The sequence below is a fragment of the Mobula birostris genome, chromosome 30 (genome assembly GCF_030028105.1).
Source record: "Mobula birostris isolate sMobBir1 chromosome 30, sMobBir1.hap1, whole genome shotgun sequence".
NCBI lineage: Eukaryota > Metazoa > Chordata > Chondrichthyes > Myliobatiformes > Myliobatidae > Mobula > Mobula birostris.
The window spans coordinates 32,325,372-32,341,895 of NC_092399.1; the positions used below are offsets into that span (position 1 = coordinate 32,325,372).

The window sequence follows — 16,524 nt, forward strand, 5'->3', positions numbered from 1 at the left end:
GAGTGCCCCCAGTACCAAGGCAGCAGCGGTCTTCCGAAATTACGATAGAGTGGAAGTGTTTTCCAGTTACGGGTGGGTTTTTAATTGATGCAGAAAGGAATTGAAGTGAAACTTCTCCACGAAGGGGGAAATTGCTCACACACGGGATGATAGCATAGTTCCTCCGAAAATACATGAGCAAGAGCTAGTCTAACGGCTAGCGTATTGCTAATACAGTGCAGCTTTCCCCCAAGTGCTCTGGTTTCCTCCCACACGCCAAAGATGTACTGGTTCGGAGGGTAATTGGTCACATGGATGTACGTGGGTGGCACAGGCTCGTCAGATTCTGCTGCATCTTTGGATAAAAATAGAATGATATGCTTGTAGACTAAGATGGAAGGGCACCAGTGAGAAGCATACACCCCAGCACGGAACTGTTGGGCCGAATGGTCTTCCCTTGGCTTGTAATTCCTTCTGCAGTTATGCTTGGCAAGTGGTCAATGACGGTGCAGGAATAGGTCACCATTTCAAAGTTCACCTTTGTATATCATTAGATGCAAATAGTTACAGGAACCAGGGCAATCACATGAAAAACGCAGTAAAAGTAGTAAAAACAAAATAGGCAGGCTTTTCATAAACTAAAGCTCAGAGCGGCAGAACAAGACTGTACAATAGAAAATGCACTTCATGGCTGTGAGGAAGTAAACAGCGATGCTAAAACCGAGAATGGGGAAAGTAAACACTTGTACAATGTCCAATCAATTAAATGCCAGGGTTGAATGAATTTTCCCCTTTTATTTCAAGCCTAGCGTATGGGCACTGCTGGTAAGACCAAGATTTATTGTAGGTACCTGCGAAGAAGGACAAAGATATTCTCCTCTGACCATTTTTAGAAGATTGTTACCAGATTATGATAGTGAGGTGCTGCATTCAGAGAGAGATCAGAGGTGACTGCATCAGCTAAGGCATTTTGAGACTCCTAAGATTACAATCAGTATTGTTATTAGATTGTAGGAACACCAGTACAGGCTTGGCTAACTCCCTGTACATTTTGTTCATAGTAATGATGTTCTACAAAGATAGACTGGATTTCTAGACTTTTTTTCTCTCTCTGAAAAGGATTACTCACCCAAAGAATCTCATGGGAACGTGGGGGAGGAAATCATACACAAACAAGAAAGCCAAGTTCGGTGAATGATCGGCATGCTTACAAGTAGCCAAATTAAAATGGAAGCATTCCAAGTGGAATGAGCTTAATACCGACAAAGACTGCAATCAGGAATCACTGGAGGACGGGACACATTCTGTACAGGACACAGTCTGCCCACTCAGTTAGATCAGGACCTAGCTGCACCTCAACATGACGCACTCACATTGTCTCTGCAGACCTCTCTACTGCTACCCACGAAAATGGATCAGCTTTAGCCATGAGATTTTCAGCTGAGCAACTGGGACAGCAAGTTTCAGACTCTGTTGCCCTTGTGGTGATCAAGCTCTTTGTTCTGCGATCATCTCACAAGATTAATAGCTTTGCCTTTTTCAGGCCATTTTAAAGCTCCCTGGTCAGAATGCACCTTAAACTTAAGGGAAAAATAAATGGGTGGCGAGTAGGGATTGGTGCATAATCCTTGTTAGCTATGGATGGAGTGGGGAACTAGCCAGGGAATATCACTGAGAGACATCAAAATAGATGGATGGGGGGAGGATGTTAAATGGAATTGTTGCCCGAATGAGATATGGGACTTCAATTGAATTTTTTTTGCATCTGTATTTACTCGGATGACAGAAGCCATTTATAGAATGGAGGCAAAACAGTAGTGAGGTCACTGCTCATATCCACCTCACAGAAGAGGAAGTGCTTGCTGTCTTGAGGCAAACTAGGGTGGGGTAAGTGTCTCCTTGGATCTTGTGGGAGCCCGGTGCACTGGCAGAAGTATTTAAAATGGCCTTAACCACAGGTGAGGTGCCGCAGGACTGGAGGATAGCAAATGCTGCTTCATTGTTTAAGAAAGGCTCTAAGGATGAGCCAGGAAATTACAGGCCAGTGAGCCTGACATCAGTAGTGGGTAAACTAGTGGAAGGTATTCCAAGGGACAGGAAGTATACATATTTGGATGGACAGGACCTGATGAGGGATAGTCAACATGGTTTTATGTGTGGTAGGTTGTGTTGAACCAATATTATAGTTTTCCGAGGCTCAGGCTGGGGGCTCATTTTTCTGTTGCTGTTCTATGAATATTGAAGCCTGAATATATGGCGACACTTGCGGGCACATCCTTAGGTAGTGTGGATTGTTAATGTAAATGACGCGTCTCACCGAAAGTACCGATGTACATGTGTTGCCACAGCCCTGCCCTCCAGCGATAATCTGAATCTGAGAGCCTGTCTCAGGTGTCTGGTGTGTCTGCCCAACATGGCTGACCGAAGTGTAAAAAGAGCCCCAGTGCTGTGAACGATGGACTGTGACTCTGACATCGGTTTGCTTATCTTTAGAGTGAATTTGGAGAGCTGGCATCATTGATACGATTCTAACACACTGAGATATCTCCTGTGTGTAGTCCAGATCTTAGGATCAAGGATTATTGCTACGAGTATTGTGCCAGGTCTGAGCTCCCTTTTCATTCATCTGCAAGAGTGAATTTCATTACTGATGTCAGCCTTCACTGGAGAGGTGGCTCCCGAGCCACAAAGAGTGGTCCATGATTCCAGGGCCTTTATTGTTGGAGAACAGTGGGGGCCAAGTCAATGGGTATATTTAAAGGGGAGATTGATAGGCTCTTGATTAGTTGTGGTGTCAAAGATTACGGGGAGAAGGCAGAAGAATGGGGTTGAGAGAGATAATAAATCAGCCATGACATCCAAACTAGACAAAGAGGGCAGAGCCACAGTTTACAAAGCCCAGGTGCTAAGTATCATGGAGTATGTCTGCTTATCATGGATGAACGCCTCACAGAGTGTCCTCAGCCAGCTTGATTCCATTCAAAGAAAGGCTCTCGGGATTATAGGTGTAGATGAAGCCACAGCTCGTGAGAAGCTAGCCATCAGTAGCTTACACCACAGACGACAGGTTGCTGCAGCTACTGTGCTGTACAAAATTCACACCAGCCACAGCCCTGCAGACCTTCGCACCGTGCTGCCTTCATCTTATGAGAGACGGCGCACCACATGATCAAATTTATCTATGCCTGCTCATGCTGGTTCTATGCCTGATGCGAGAACCTACACACTGGATAGAAGCTTCCTTCACTGTGCTATCAGAATTTGGAACAGTCTTCCAGATGCTGTGGTTGGAAACATCTGCGACGATGGGGTCCAAGCCTTCAAGAGTCGAATGCACAAACACATATCATCTCTGGGAGGGAAGTCATATGCTTCTTCATAAGACATCATGAAGGGGACCAGGATGGCAATGCTTGGTTGTTGGTAGGTAGGGTTAATACCTGACTTTCAAGAGCACTTGTGAGTTAAACTGCTGGAGAACAGCGCGGAAAGAACAGGTGCTGTTTTCTCCCGGTAGGGATTAGTTTTTAGTTCCAAGTGCTCCTGCCACGTTTTGTCACCCTGCAACCTTACCCTTCAATCTCTTTGAATTATGGAGAACAGCATGTGTTTAAATGTCTCTCTCCAGCAGACTTTATTATAAGACCATAAGACCATAAGACAAAGGAGCAGAAGTAGGCCATTTGGCCCATCAAGTCTGCTCCACCATTTTATCATGAGCTGATCCATTCTCCCATTTAGTCCCACTCCCCCGTCTTCTCACCATAGCCTTTGATGCCCTGGCTACTCAGATACCTATCAATCTCTGCCTTAAATACACCCAATGACTTGGCCTCCACTGCTGCCCGTGGCAACAAATTCCATAGATTCACCACCCTCTGACTAAAAAAATTTCCTCGCATTTCTGTTCTGAATGGGCGCCCTTCAATCCTTAAGTCATGTCCTCTCGTACTAGACTCCCCCATCATGGGAAACAACTTTGCCACATCCACTCTGTCCATGCCTTTTAACGTTCAAAATGTTTCTATGAGGTCTCCCCTCATTCCTCTAAACTCCAAGGAATACAGTCCAAGAGTGGACAAACGTTCCTCATATGTTAACCCTCTCATTCCCGGAATCATTCTAGTGACTCTTCTCTGTACCCTCTCCAACGTCAGCACATCCTTTCTTAAATAAGGAGACCAAAACTGCCCACAGTACTCCAAGTGAGGTCTCACCAGCACCTTATAGAGCCTCAACATCACATCCTTGATCCTATACTCTATTCCTCTAGAAATGAATGCCAACATTGCATTCGCCTTCTTCACTACTGACTCAACCTGGAGGTTAACTTTAAGGGTATCCTGTACGAGGACTCCCAAGTCCCATTGCATCTCAGAACTTTGAATTCTTTCCCCATTTAAATAATAGTCTGCCCGTTTATTTTTTCTGCCAAAGTGCATAACCATACACTTTCCAACATTGTACTTCATTTGCCACTTCTCTGCCCATTCTTCCAATCTATGCAAGTCTCTCTGCAGACTCTCCGTTTCCTCAGCACTACTGGCCCCTCCACCTATCTTCGTATCATCAGCAAACTTAGCCACAAAGCCATCTATTCCATAATCCAAATCGTTGATGTACAATGTAAAAAAAAGCGGCCCCAACACGGACCCCTGTGAACACCACTGGTAACTGGCAGCCAACCAGAATAGGATGCCTTTATTCCCAGTCTCTGTTTCCTGCCAATCAGCTAATGCTCTATCCACGTATGTAACTTTCCCGTAATTCCATGGGCTCTTATCTTGTTAAGTAGCCTCATGTGTGGCACCTTGTCAAAGGCCTTCTGAAAATCCAAATATACAACATCCACTGCATCTCCCTTGTCTAGCCTACTGGTAATTTCCTCAAAAAATTGTAATAGGTTTGTCAGGCAGGATTTTCCTTTAAGGAATCCATGCTGAGTTCTGCCTATCTTGTCATATGCCTCCAGGTACTCTGTAACCTCATCCTTGACAATCGACTCCAACAACTTCCCAACCACCGACGTCAAGCTAACAGGTCTATAATTTCCTTTTTGCTTCCTTGCCCCCTTCTTAAATAGCGGAGTGACATTTGCAATCTTCCAGTCTTCCGGAACCATGCCAGAATCTATCGACTTTTGAAAGATCATCGCTAATGCCTCCGCAATCTCCACAGCTACTTCCTTCAGAACATGAGGGTGCATTCCATCTGGTCCAGGAGATTTATCTACCTTTAGCCTATTCAGCTTCCTGAGTACTTCCTCTGTCGTAATTGTGACTGCGCACACTTCTCTTCCCTGCCACCCTTGAGTGTCCGGTATACTGCTGATGTCTTCCTCAGTGAAGACTGATGCAAAATACTCATTCAGTTCCTCTGCCATCTCCTTATCTCCCATTACAATTTCTCCAGCATCATTTTCTATCGGTCCTATATCTACTCTCACCTGTCTTTTACTCTTTATATACTTGAAAAAGTTTTTAGTATCCTCCTTGATATTATTTGCTAGCTTTCTTTCATAGTTAATCTTTTCTCTCTTAATGACCTTCTTGGTTTCCTTTTGTAAGGTTTTAAAAACTTCTCAATTCTCTGTCTTCCCACTAATTTTTGCTTCCTTGTATGCCCCCTCCTTTGCTTTAACTTTGGCTTTGACTTCTCTTGTCAACCATGGTTGCATCCTTTTTCTACTCGAAAATTTCTTCTTTTTTGGAATATACCTGTCTTGCACATTCCTCATTTCTTGCATAAACTCCAGCCACTGCTGCTTTGCTGTCTTTCCCGCCAGTGTCCCTTTCCAGTCAACTTTGGCCAGTTCCTCTCTCATGCCACTGTAATTTCCTTTACTCCACTGAAATACCGACACATCAGATTTTGGCTTCACTTTTTCTAATTTCACAGTGAACTCAATCATGTTATGATCACTGCCTCCTAAGGGTTCCTTCACCTCAATCTCTCCAATCACCTCCGGTTCATTACACAATACCCAATCCAGTACAGCCGATCCCTTAGTGGGCTCAACAACAGGCTGTTCTAAGAAGCCATCTCGCAGACATTCTACAAATTCTCTCTCTTGAGATCCAGTGCTGACCTGATTTTCCCAATCTACTCGCATGTTAAAATCCCCTATAATTATCATAACACTGCCCTTCTGACAAGCCTTTTCTATTTCCAGTTGTAATTTGTAGTCCACATCCCTGCAGCTGTTTGGAAGCCTATAAATAACTGCCATCAGGGTCCTTTTACCCCTGCTATTTCTTAGCTCAACCCATAAAGGTTCTGCACCTTCCGATCCTATATCACCTCTTTCTAATGATTTAATATCATTTCTTACCAATAAAGCCACGCCTCCCCCTCTGCCTACCTTCCTATCCTTCCGATACACCGTGTATCCTTGGACGTTCAGCTCCCAGAGACATGCATCCTTTCGCCAGGTCTCAGTAATAGCCACAATATCATACCTGCCAATCTGCAGCTGTACGACAAGATTATCCACCTTATTCCTTATGCTGCGTGCATTTAAGTACAACACCTTAAGACCAGTATTTGATACTTTTTGCTTTGATTTCACTGCAACTTTATTGCACTGCAACTCATCCCAATGGCTATAGATTTGCCCCATCGCCTGCCTGTCTTTCTTGACATCTTTACTGCTCACTATCTTAGATCTATTTCTGTTTTTCCCTTCCTCCGCTCTATCATTCTGGTTCCCATCCCCCTGCCAAATTAGTTTAAACCCTCCCTAACAGCTCTATTAAACTTTCTCACCAGGATATTGGTCCCCTTCGGGTTCAGGTGTAACCTGTCCTTTTTGAATCATCATGATCATCATGACTCCAGTATTTGAACTATTTTTTAATGTTTCTCAATTGTACATATGATTTTTTTGTGTTCTATCGCTGAGCAGCAGTGAACCATCTGACTGGCCTATCAGAGTTCTCTTTGGGAACTAGTTGACTTGATCAGCAGTTCTGATCTGGCTATTGTTCACGATTGCACTTAGTATAAAAAAATTAAATGGCAGAGCAGACTCGATGGGCTGAATGGACTAATTTTGCTCCTATGTCTTATAGTCTTATGGTCAGCAAGAACAGGCTGGTGGAGGATGAACCTCTTGTGGGCTTTGAGGTTAACACCTATTCGTTGAAATGCTCTAATGAATGAGTTAAATGGTCTGGCCTCTCAGCACCCATTAACTAAAGTACCATTCACCCACTTCAGCTCCAATACAGAGTGACGTTGTTTCTGGAATGTAGCTGCTGTATGCCGAGCAGATTCCCACTAGTCCTGGAGATTAAGTGGACTCCACGCCAAGTTGATTCTAACTTGATTTTAACTGCCGTGTGGCTGTTGTGTTTTACTATTTATTGTTATGTTTATTATGCGTTTGTTATGTTATGATTGCACTGCTCCTGAGAAACGCTGTCTCATTCTGCCCTGCAGAGCTGATGTACGGTTAGAATGACAATAAAGTTTTTTGAATCTTGAATCTTGAAGTTTGTTAGAGCAAACATTATAGCGAGAAGGACTGGGACAGCGTCAGGGCAACTGTGCAGACTGGTACCTTCTCAGTTTCAGACAATGTCTGCCTTTCAGCCAGGTATAGTCTGTCAGTTCCATGTCAAGGAACACCATGGAAATTTCATCCTATGTTTAATCTTGTTTGTTACATATGCAAAAACTATGCAAGATAATCAGTAAAATGCAAATCATTTGCTAACACAAACCCTTCAGTATGAAAGGGAGAGAGAGAGAGAGAGAGGAATTACTGTGAATGATATACTGCGGTAAATTCTGGCACCACAATGCAGTAACAACCAGAAAAATCATTTCCATGTTGTTGGTTGAAGGGTAAACTTAGGGCAAAGCTCCAGGGAGACCCCCCAGTGAAGCCCAAGAACATAAACCGGGGTCCTGGTTTAAAGTTACTACAAGACTAGTGCTACCTTCATCCATACAGGATTGTCAAATTAAAATCTGTTGGAAGTTTCACAACGGGAAGTTGAGCCCGGAAACTTTGCCCAAGAGTCAGGAATGTTACCACTGGGCCAGAGCTAATAAGGAATCGTCTGTCCCTGGGAAAGTTGGCTGCAGGAACAGACCATAATATTACAGTGTTGAACCGTTAATGTATTGACACCTGGGGTAATAATCTTAGGAGGGAATAGGAAATTCTATCAGATTAATGTCTGACATGCAAGTGTGGGTTAGCAACGAAAACACAGACAAACTCTCCCTGTATTTTGCATTGGCTTGCATCGATTCAGCAGGTCTTCTAAAACTCTGGCAAACTTCTACAGATGGACAGTGGAGAGTTGCAACGCGACCTGGCATGGATACACCAATACCCAGGAACAGGAAAGTCTATGGAAAGGGGTGGGACACAGCCCAGTCCATCACAGTCAAAACCCTCCCCACCATTCAGCACACTTGCAAGGAGCATTTCCAGGAGAAAGCAGCGTCCATTTTCCAGGAGCCCTATCGCTCTCTTCTCACTACTACCATCAGGCAGGAGGTACAGGAGACTTGGGTCCCACACCACCAGGTTCAGGAATGGTTATTACCCTCCATGAACGAGCGTGGATAAGTTCACTCACCTCAATACTCTGCAACTCACGTTCTCAGTGTTTATTTGTTTTATTATGTGCATGATTTGTCTTCTTTGGCTCATTGGTTGTCAGTCTTTGTTATGTATAGTTTTTCATTTCTCTGTAAATGTCTGCAAGCTATGAATCTCAAGGTAGGATGTAGTGGTATGTGAACTTAATAAATCTTCTGTGACCTTTGAACTTCCTGAATAAATGAACTCATACCTTTCAGATCAGTGGCATTGCTGTACTGAGGGAAGTTCTGAACTTTTCCCTGGAACCTCTATTGACAAAACTCACACCAATCTGCAGAGCGTCTTTGGCAAGTGTTATTGGGGGGAATGTCAGGATTATAGCAATGCAGAATACTGCAGAGGGAGTGTTAGAGTGGGGGGCCTTTCAAGCTTGGGGTTTGTCTGGTATTCCCAAAAGCTGACGCACCTGTACATCCCGGTACGACAGCAGAAGGTTCACCACTATGTCTGCGCTCAGCAGCTCAACACTGTCCAGACGCTGTTGTATCTGTGCAAGGGCCTTTCGAAGCTCCTGCCCCCTGTGCATCTCCCTCGCTTTGCGGATGTCATTCCGAATGGTCTCCCGAAAATACTCGCTGCAGGAGGAGAAGAGGGGTCAGGTCAGATCCGGTGACTTACCGTCCACAGATCGAGACACAGTGAAATGCGCCATGTGCGTTAACGACCGACACAAACTAAGGATGTGTTGGGGGGCAGCCCGCAAGTGTCGCCACACATCCCAGCGCCAACAAAGTATGCCCACCCACTGCGTTTGCAGAACAGCCCGGGCGGCAACAACAGGAGCAAGACAAGCCCCGTTCCTCCCTCCTCCCCACTCACACAGACAGTCCTCCAAGCCCAGGACGGGCTGTCTCTGGCCGTCAGCCTCCAGTGGACTCATTGGGCCTTTGAGTTCCTTAGCAGGCACGCAGACTCACCGACATAGGGCTGCAGCCCTTGGGCTCCAACTTCCCGACTTCCCATTGACCTTCAGGCTTCAGTGTTGGGCACATTTACGGCAAGGTTCGCCAACAATGAACAATGAGAACCCCATGCACTAGGCCTTGAACTCTGGTCTCGACAACTCGTATACCTAGGAAGTCTCTGGCCCCCATGACTGCAGTCCCAGAACCCACTGAGGACCAAGAGGACCACCAGTGCTCATCCTCGCTAGCCTACAGAACCACCACGGATGCTCTTCATCCCACATCCACGTCACTGGACTGGCCTTCCAGTGCAGAACGCACAGAGTGGAACGGAGGCCTCGACTCTGCTCTGCCCTCTAACTCCTCCACATGCCTGTCCCACGGCACCTCCTCAGTAACACCAGCAAACATAACCAATTCCAATCCTGCTGCCTGTGCGCAACCCTCACAGTCTTAGTCCCTTCATAAACAGAGGCTCAGTACCACGTGTCTTGCAGTCTTTGGGGAATTCACTCGTTATTGCTTGGTACGTCATGTTAGCTCTTTCACAGCAACGAGGGCCACCTATCCCCACTTTTTAATTTCACGTTTACTTTATGGAGTGAGAAAGCAGAAGAAAAGCGTGGTGAAGAAATTCTTCCCTGTCGCCTTCTGAAAAGGTGATCCTTTGTTCAGCCCCCAGTTTTAGATCGTTCCTCAAGAGGAAACATCCTCCTTTATCAGGCCGCATCAGAGCTCTACATATTCAAGTGAGATTATTTCTCATGCTTCTAAGCTCCAAGGAATGTGGGCCAAACCTAGCTTCATGTTAAATTCTTCACCCAAGGGATTAAGTGAACCTTTTCAGAATTGTTTCCAATGCAAGTACGGTATATCACTCTTTGGATAAGGAAGCTAATACTGTCCACAGTAATCCAGGTGGTGCTCACAACAGATATAGTAATAGCAGCACATTCCCTATTTTCATAAACCCTCTTCCTTGCAATGAAGGACAACATTCCACTTCCCTTCCTGATTACATACTGCACTCACATGCTAATGGCCCAAACTTCCTGCTGGAGGACAACTGTATTTCTGCCCCCCCACCCCGTACCATTCTCTAGGGTCTCTATAATTAAACAACTTCATTAAAATTGTTCAATAAATTGGTAAATTTGGTTTGTTATTGTCACATGTACCGAGTTACAGTGGAAAAACTTTGATTGGAAGTTCCCACCTGAACCCGAACCCTTGGCCTGCATTTGACCCTTATCCCCTTGAACCAAGTCAAAATTCCATTTCAGTGTTGCTAATGCACCCACTATTCGTACAGATCATTTCATCGCATCTGTACATTGTGGCAGTGCAAGGGAAAAGTAACACCAGAATGCAGAACAAAGCGTTATAGTTGCAGAGAAAGTGCAGGGAGGCAGCTAATAAGGTGCAAGGCCATAACGAGGTAGATTGTGAGGTCAAGAGTCCATCTTATAGTATTAGGTGACCATTCCATAGTCTTATTACAGTGGGATAGAAGATGGCCTTGTGCCTGGTGATATGTCCTTTCAGGCTTTTTTATCTTCTGCCTAATGGGAAGGGTGAAGACAACAATGTTTTTCCAGTACTTCCCACCAAATCGGAAAACTTCATAATTCTGCTCATTTGGTTTCTTTTGTTTTAATTGTGTTCTTTCTTGTAAAAATTGAGTAAAAGTAATTTTTTTTCTTGTGAATGCTGCTTATCTGATGCTATGTGCCTGTGACGCGGCTGCAAGTAATTTTTTCACTGCGCCTGTGCATACATGTACTTGTGCACATGACAATAAAACTTGACTTCGTCGTTATACTACATCTGCCAAAATTCTGTCTGCTCTCTTAACTTATCCACATCCCTGCATCCTCCCCTCATCTTGCTTCTCACTGTCGCTTCACCCTTGTCATTAATCCAGACAGGGCCGCAGCACCTCACTGGCCAGTCTCCAACCCTGAAAACGATCCATTTATCTGGACTGACGAGGTGGCCAATCCCTTGTCCATGCCAAGATAGTAGCCTCAATGCCACGAGGTCATACTTTGTGTGATAACTTGTAATATGCTGCTTTACGGACAAATCTCTGCAAATCCAAAGATGCTGAATTTATTAGTTCCCTTTTTAATCACCCTGCTTGTCATTACCTCCAAGAACTCTAATAAATTACCAAACCCAATTTCCCTCATGTAAAACCACTTTCAAAGTTGTACTATAATTTTCTAAATGCTCTGCTATTATTCCCTTAATGGATTCCGGCATTTTCCCATTAAGTTAACCAGCCCATAATTTGCTGCTCTCAAATTACTTGAAAGGAATGCTTCCATTTGTGGTTTCTGGGCAATTGAAACCATTCCAGGGTTGAGTGAAATTTGGACGGTCACGACCAATGCATTCACTACACCAAAAGCCACTTCTTTTAATACACTCAGATAGAGACCACCAGATTAAGAAGATTTGTCACCCTTTAACCCCAAACCATGTGCCTGGTTCCTGTTCTTTGGTGACAGTGATCGTTTTGATTCCACCCTCCACTTTATCACTTGTCTTCCTATTATTACTGGGTTTCTGGACAAATGGATTAATTGAATCCACGGAGAAAATCAGATTCATTGAGTGGGTCTTACTTTTCTCAAATCACCTACCACATGGTGAGAGAGATCTAAATATTAACATGAAAGTGGAAATGTGATCAAAGCAGAGTTCCTCAAATACAACTTCCCCAGCAGAGAATTGTTACAGCATGGATGAGGGGCATTTTGTTGGTCGATTCCATATTAGTCTACCTACTGCAAATCAGCTCTTCTTCCTGTTCTCTCCCCACATAGCTGTAACTTCCCTTAAATTTCTGCTTCATTACCTTTCTCACTATCTGTAATATAACTGTGCCTCTGTACTTTCCTTAACTCTGAATAGGAATTCCATCCTTCACCACTGTGGGACATCCTGCCGCTTCAGTTTTGCTCCATCCTCCTCAGTCTCTCCCTTCCCTTCCTGTGTTTTGCCAACATTGTGTATCCAGGAATATTCAGAACTCATTCCTACTCTTGTATTTTCGCCAGGTCCTTTGTTGTCATGATGTCACAATTATTATTGCCGTGAGGTAGCTACCTACACCTCAGCTCACCAACACGCTCAACGTGCTTCCTGTATTTAGATAGATGCTCTATAAACCTAGCTTTGATCATCTTGTATTATATCGATACAGTTCTGTCCAAAGGTTTTTGTTGCACAAGAACGTAAGAAATAGGAGCAGGAGTCGGCCATCGGGCCCGTTGAGCCTGCTCCGCCATTCAGTAAGATCATGGCTGATCTGGCCATGGACTCATCTCCACTTACCTGCCTTTCCCCATTACCTTCAATTCCCCTACTGTGCACAAATCTATCCAAGCTTGTCTTAAATACATATACAGAGGTAGCCTCCACTGCTTCATTGGGCAGAGAATTCCAGGGATTCACCACTCTTTGGGAAAAGCAGTTCCACCTCATCCTCGTCCTAAATCTACTCCCCGCAAATCTTGAGGGCATGTTATCTTTGTTCTGTTGCTATTTGTTTTTACCAATTCTTTCTGCACGTTTCCTCATTCCTTGTGGTACCTCCCCTTGCCAAGTGAGTTCAAACGTCCTCCTTCAGCACCAGCAAGCTTCGCCATGATTCATTACTCCTAGCTCTAATAGTGAGCACCTCCATCACCTCTTCTGCAGCCAAGCCCTGATCAATGCTACCCTCCTAGTACCTTACTTGGTGGTGTGTTGTGCAGGGAAAACTCCACGGGTTTCCACCTCTGGAGTCTTGCATCCTAATCCCTTCCCTACACCCTGAAAGTTTGCCAGGGAAGCAGGAATCTCACCAAGAATTGATCTGCGTTTCCTCGAGCAGCTTGGTCAGGCGATCCACCAAGGGCACGAGCAGGGTCTCAAGGTTAAAGTGCGGCTGGAACATCTCGGTCACACCCTTTATCATGCTGGCTTCGCAGCAGAAGAGCTTCCCAGTGGGCGTCATGATGTAGGGGATAAACATGTAGTTCCCGCAGCAGCCCTGGACGAGGAAGAGAGACAGACACATTCTGATGATCACTGCAGCTTCTGTGACAACATCCTATCTGTAAGTTACACACAAGCACATCTTGTTATACAGAATGAAGCCAGAAAATAATCCTAACCCAACAGATTCTTTGTGAAAGTGCCTTGGTCCATGAGGAATGAAAAGTAATTATTGTTCCAGTCGGTGAGCTGAAACCAGAGCCGAGCAGGTAGAAGTCCCTGGTCCAGAAAGCAAAGATTCAATGTTCAAAAAACCCTTTTCTCAAAGTGAATGAATCAGTAACAACAGCATCCCCTCCCATGCAATTTCTCCAGAAAATTAAAGGGAGGATAAATGCCATACTAATGTTGTGTAATTATTCAGTGGTGCCAAGAATGGGTGATGCTCCAAACCCCAGTGGGAACTGAATGAGATTGCTCCATTATTCAATGCCAAGGGAACACGAGTACTTTGCTTACGACAAGCTTGTTTCACTGGTCTCTCAGATCGAGTGGCTGCATCTCAATCTGGTATGCAGGCACGGACGCACAAGGGAGGGAAAAGCTGTAGAGGGTTGTAAACTCAGCCAGCAACATCGTTGGCACTGGCTTCCCCACCACTGAGGACATCTTCAAAAGGCAGCATTCATCATTAGGGACCTCCATCACCTAGGACATGGCAACTTCTCATTGCTACCATCAGGGAGGAGGTACAGGAGCCTGAAGACACACAGTTAGCATATCAGGAACAATTTCTTCTCCTCCACCATCGGCTTTCTGAACAGGCAATGAATCACCTCAATACTTTGTTCTCTTTTTGCATTACTTAGATTGTTTGTTTTTATATTCCTGATTTTAACTTCAGTATTTTTTAATGTATTGCACTGTAGTGGGGGGGGGGGGGAGAAGTGAGAGAGACGAAGGGAAAGAGAGACTGAGAGACAGATAGAGAGAGAGACAGAAACAGAGATTATGCCTTGCTAAATCACTCAAAGCCCTGTTCTCAGCCAGCAGTCAATCATGGTCCAAAGTTTTATTTTAATATTTTCTAGAATACATTGTAATAATGCACATGACAATGCAAGTGCAGATGTACAAGAAAGATTTTATTGGCTCCGGAAAGACTCCAGGATGAAAAAGAGGTAAAAAGGCTCCCAATTCAGTGAACCAGTTGGGGTGCGGAGAGTGTAACCAGGAGAAATATGGCTACTCATAACAGCCCTCTGGGCACAAATGATCTTTGGGGCAATGTTAACCTGAGTGATGGAATACAAGGGACGTTTAGTTGTTATCAAGTACTGACTGGAGGACAGAGGTCTCATCTTGGGCTGGTCAAGAGGTCATGCTTTCCAAGTCTAAGGCACTGCTCTGCTAAATATAAATGAGATCCACACATTCTCAATGCAACTCATTGGATAAAGAGCAAATGCAACTCCATTTATATCAATGACAGCATACAGTACACCCGACACAAAGACTGGTAAAGGGGACTTGTTGCCATTGAGAATTACAACCATGACTCACATTGGGTTGCTTCTAAGTTCTGTATCTGGCTGGCTTTCTTGCAGATATTTTAAAAAATTTGAGAGTTATGGAGCTTGAGTTTTGTGTGGGTGCAGAGGGCCACTAAACCCCGAAATGAGATCCTAAGTGTCAACTCAATCACAGGAGCTACATCCTTACCGATCCGTAACAAGTGGTCCAGCTGTTATTTGGAATGATACAAATAGTAAAGAGCCCTTGCTCCCTGTTCCCCAACCACCATCATGTCAGTTCTGGACTGCTGGCCGTTCTCCCAGCCCCACCCCAAGAAAGGGCTGTTTGTCCAAACACAAAGGCAACAAGGTAAGTGCTGTCGAAAACGTAAGCCCCAATGAGTCAGCAAAGCGACTGATCTCATCCGGCTCCTTCCCCAACGAGTCCAAAGCAAAAAGTCTACGTTTTTAAATTAAAGAACCCAATGGAAGTCGTAAACAGCTTTTCAAAGACCTACTATTAATGCTTTCTCTCTTTCTCTGTCTCCTTTTCTTACTGTCTCCTTCCTTCTCTCAAAGTTCTAAGTAAAATTATTATCAAAATACGTACTTGTCACCTTACACAACCCTGAGATTTATTTTCTTGTGGGCGTTCACAGTAAATACAAGAAGCACAACAGGACCAATGAAAGACCATACCCAACAGGACAAATAGCCAATGTGCAAAAAAAAATAAAACTGTAAAATAAATAGAAAAAGAAAAAAAAAACAAATAAATAAATAAGCAATAAATATCAAGGACTTGAGATGAAGAGTCTCTGAAAGTGGGAACATTAGGTTGCGGTAACATTCAATGGTGGAGTGAATGAAGTTAAGTGAAGTTATCCCCTCTGGTTTAAGAGCCTGATGGTTGAGGGATAATAACTGTTCCTGAACCTGGTGGTAGGTCTCAAGGCTCCTGTACCTTCTTCCTAATGGAAGTGGTCACAGTGGTGGGAGTTCATGATGATGGATGCTGCTTTCCTGCGACAGCACCCACATAGATGTGCGCAATAGTTTTGTCTGTGATAGACTGGACTGTATCCACTACTTTTTGTAGAATTTTCCATTCAAAAGCATTGGGGTTGCCATACCAGGCCATGAGGCGGCCAGTCAATATACTCTCCACCACACATCTATACAAGTTTGTCATGTTTTTAGATGTCATGCCAAATCTTCACAAAACTTCTAAGAAAGTAGAGGTGATGCCATCCTTTCCTCATAATTGTCTTTATGTACTGAACTCAGGACAGATCCCCTGCTGAGAAATTTAAAGTTTCTGACTCTCTCCGCCTCTGATCTTCTGGTAAGGACTGGCTCATGGACCTGTGGTTCCCTCCTCCTGAAATCAATAATCAGCTCCTTGGTCTTGCTGATGTTGAGTGACAGACTGTTGCTGTGGTAACACTGAACCAAATTTTCAATCTCCCTCCAACATGCTAAATCATCACCACCTTGATTCAGCCAATGACAGTGGGGT

General features: G+C 44.4%; 1 protein-coding gene across 5 annotated transcripts in view; it reads right to left on the reverse strand.

Moving 5' to 3' along the window:
* The window catches only part of LOC140190530 (mitogen-activated protein kinase kinase kinase 5), a 194,952-nt gene that overhangs the window by 140,793 nt on the left and 37,635 nt on the right, over nt 1–16,524 (reverse strand). For all 5 annotated transcript variants that reach the window (XR_011883627.1, XM_072247181.1, XM_072247180.1 and 2 more), the window contains 2 exons: nt 13,359–13,546; nt 9,006–9,174 (listed from right to left, as the gene is read on the reverse strand). Coding sequence is in view for 4 of the 5 variants with exons in the window: in XM_072247181.1 (XP_072103282.1) it covers nt 9,006–9,174; nt 13,359–13,546 (357 nt within the window). In the remaining variant the exon portion in view is untranslated. The remainder of the gene's footprint in view (nt 1–9,005; nt 9,175–13,358; nt 13,547–16,524) is intronic.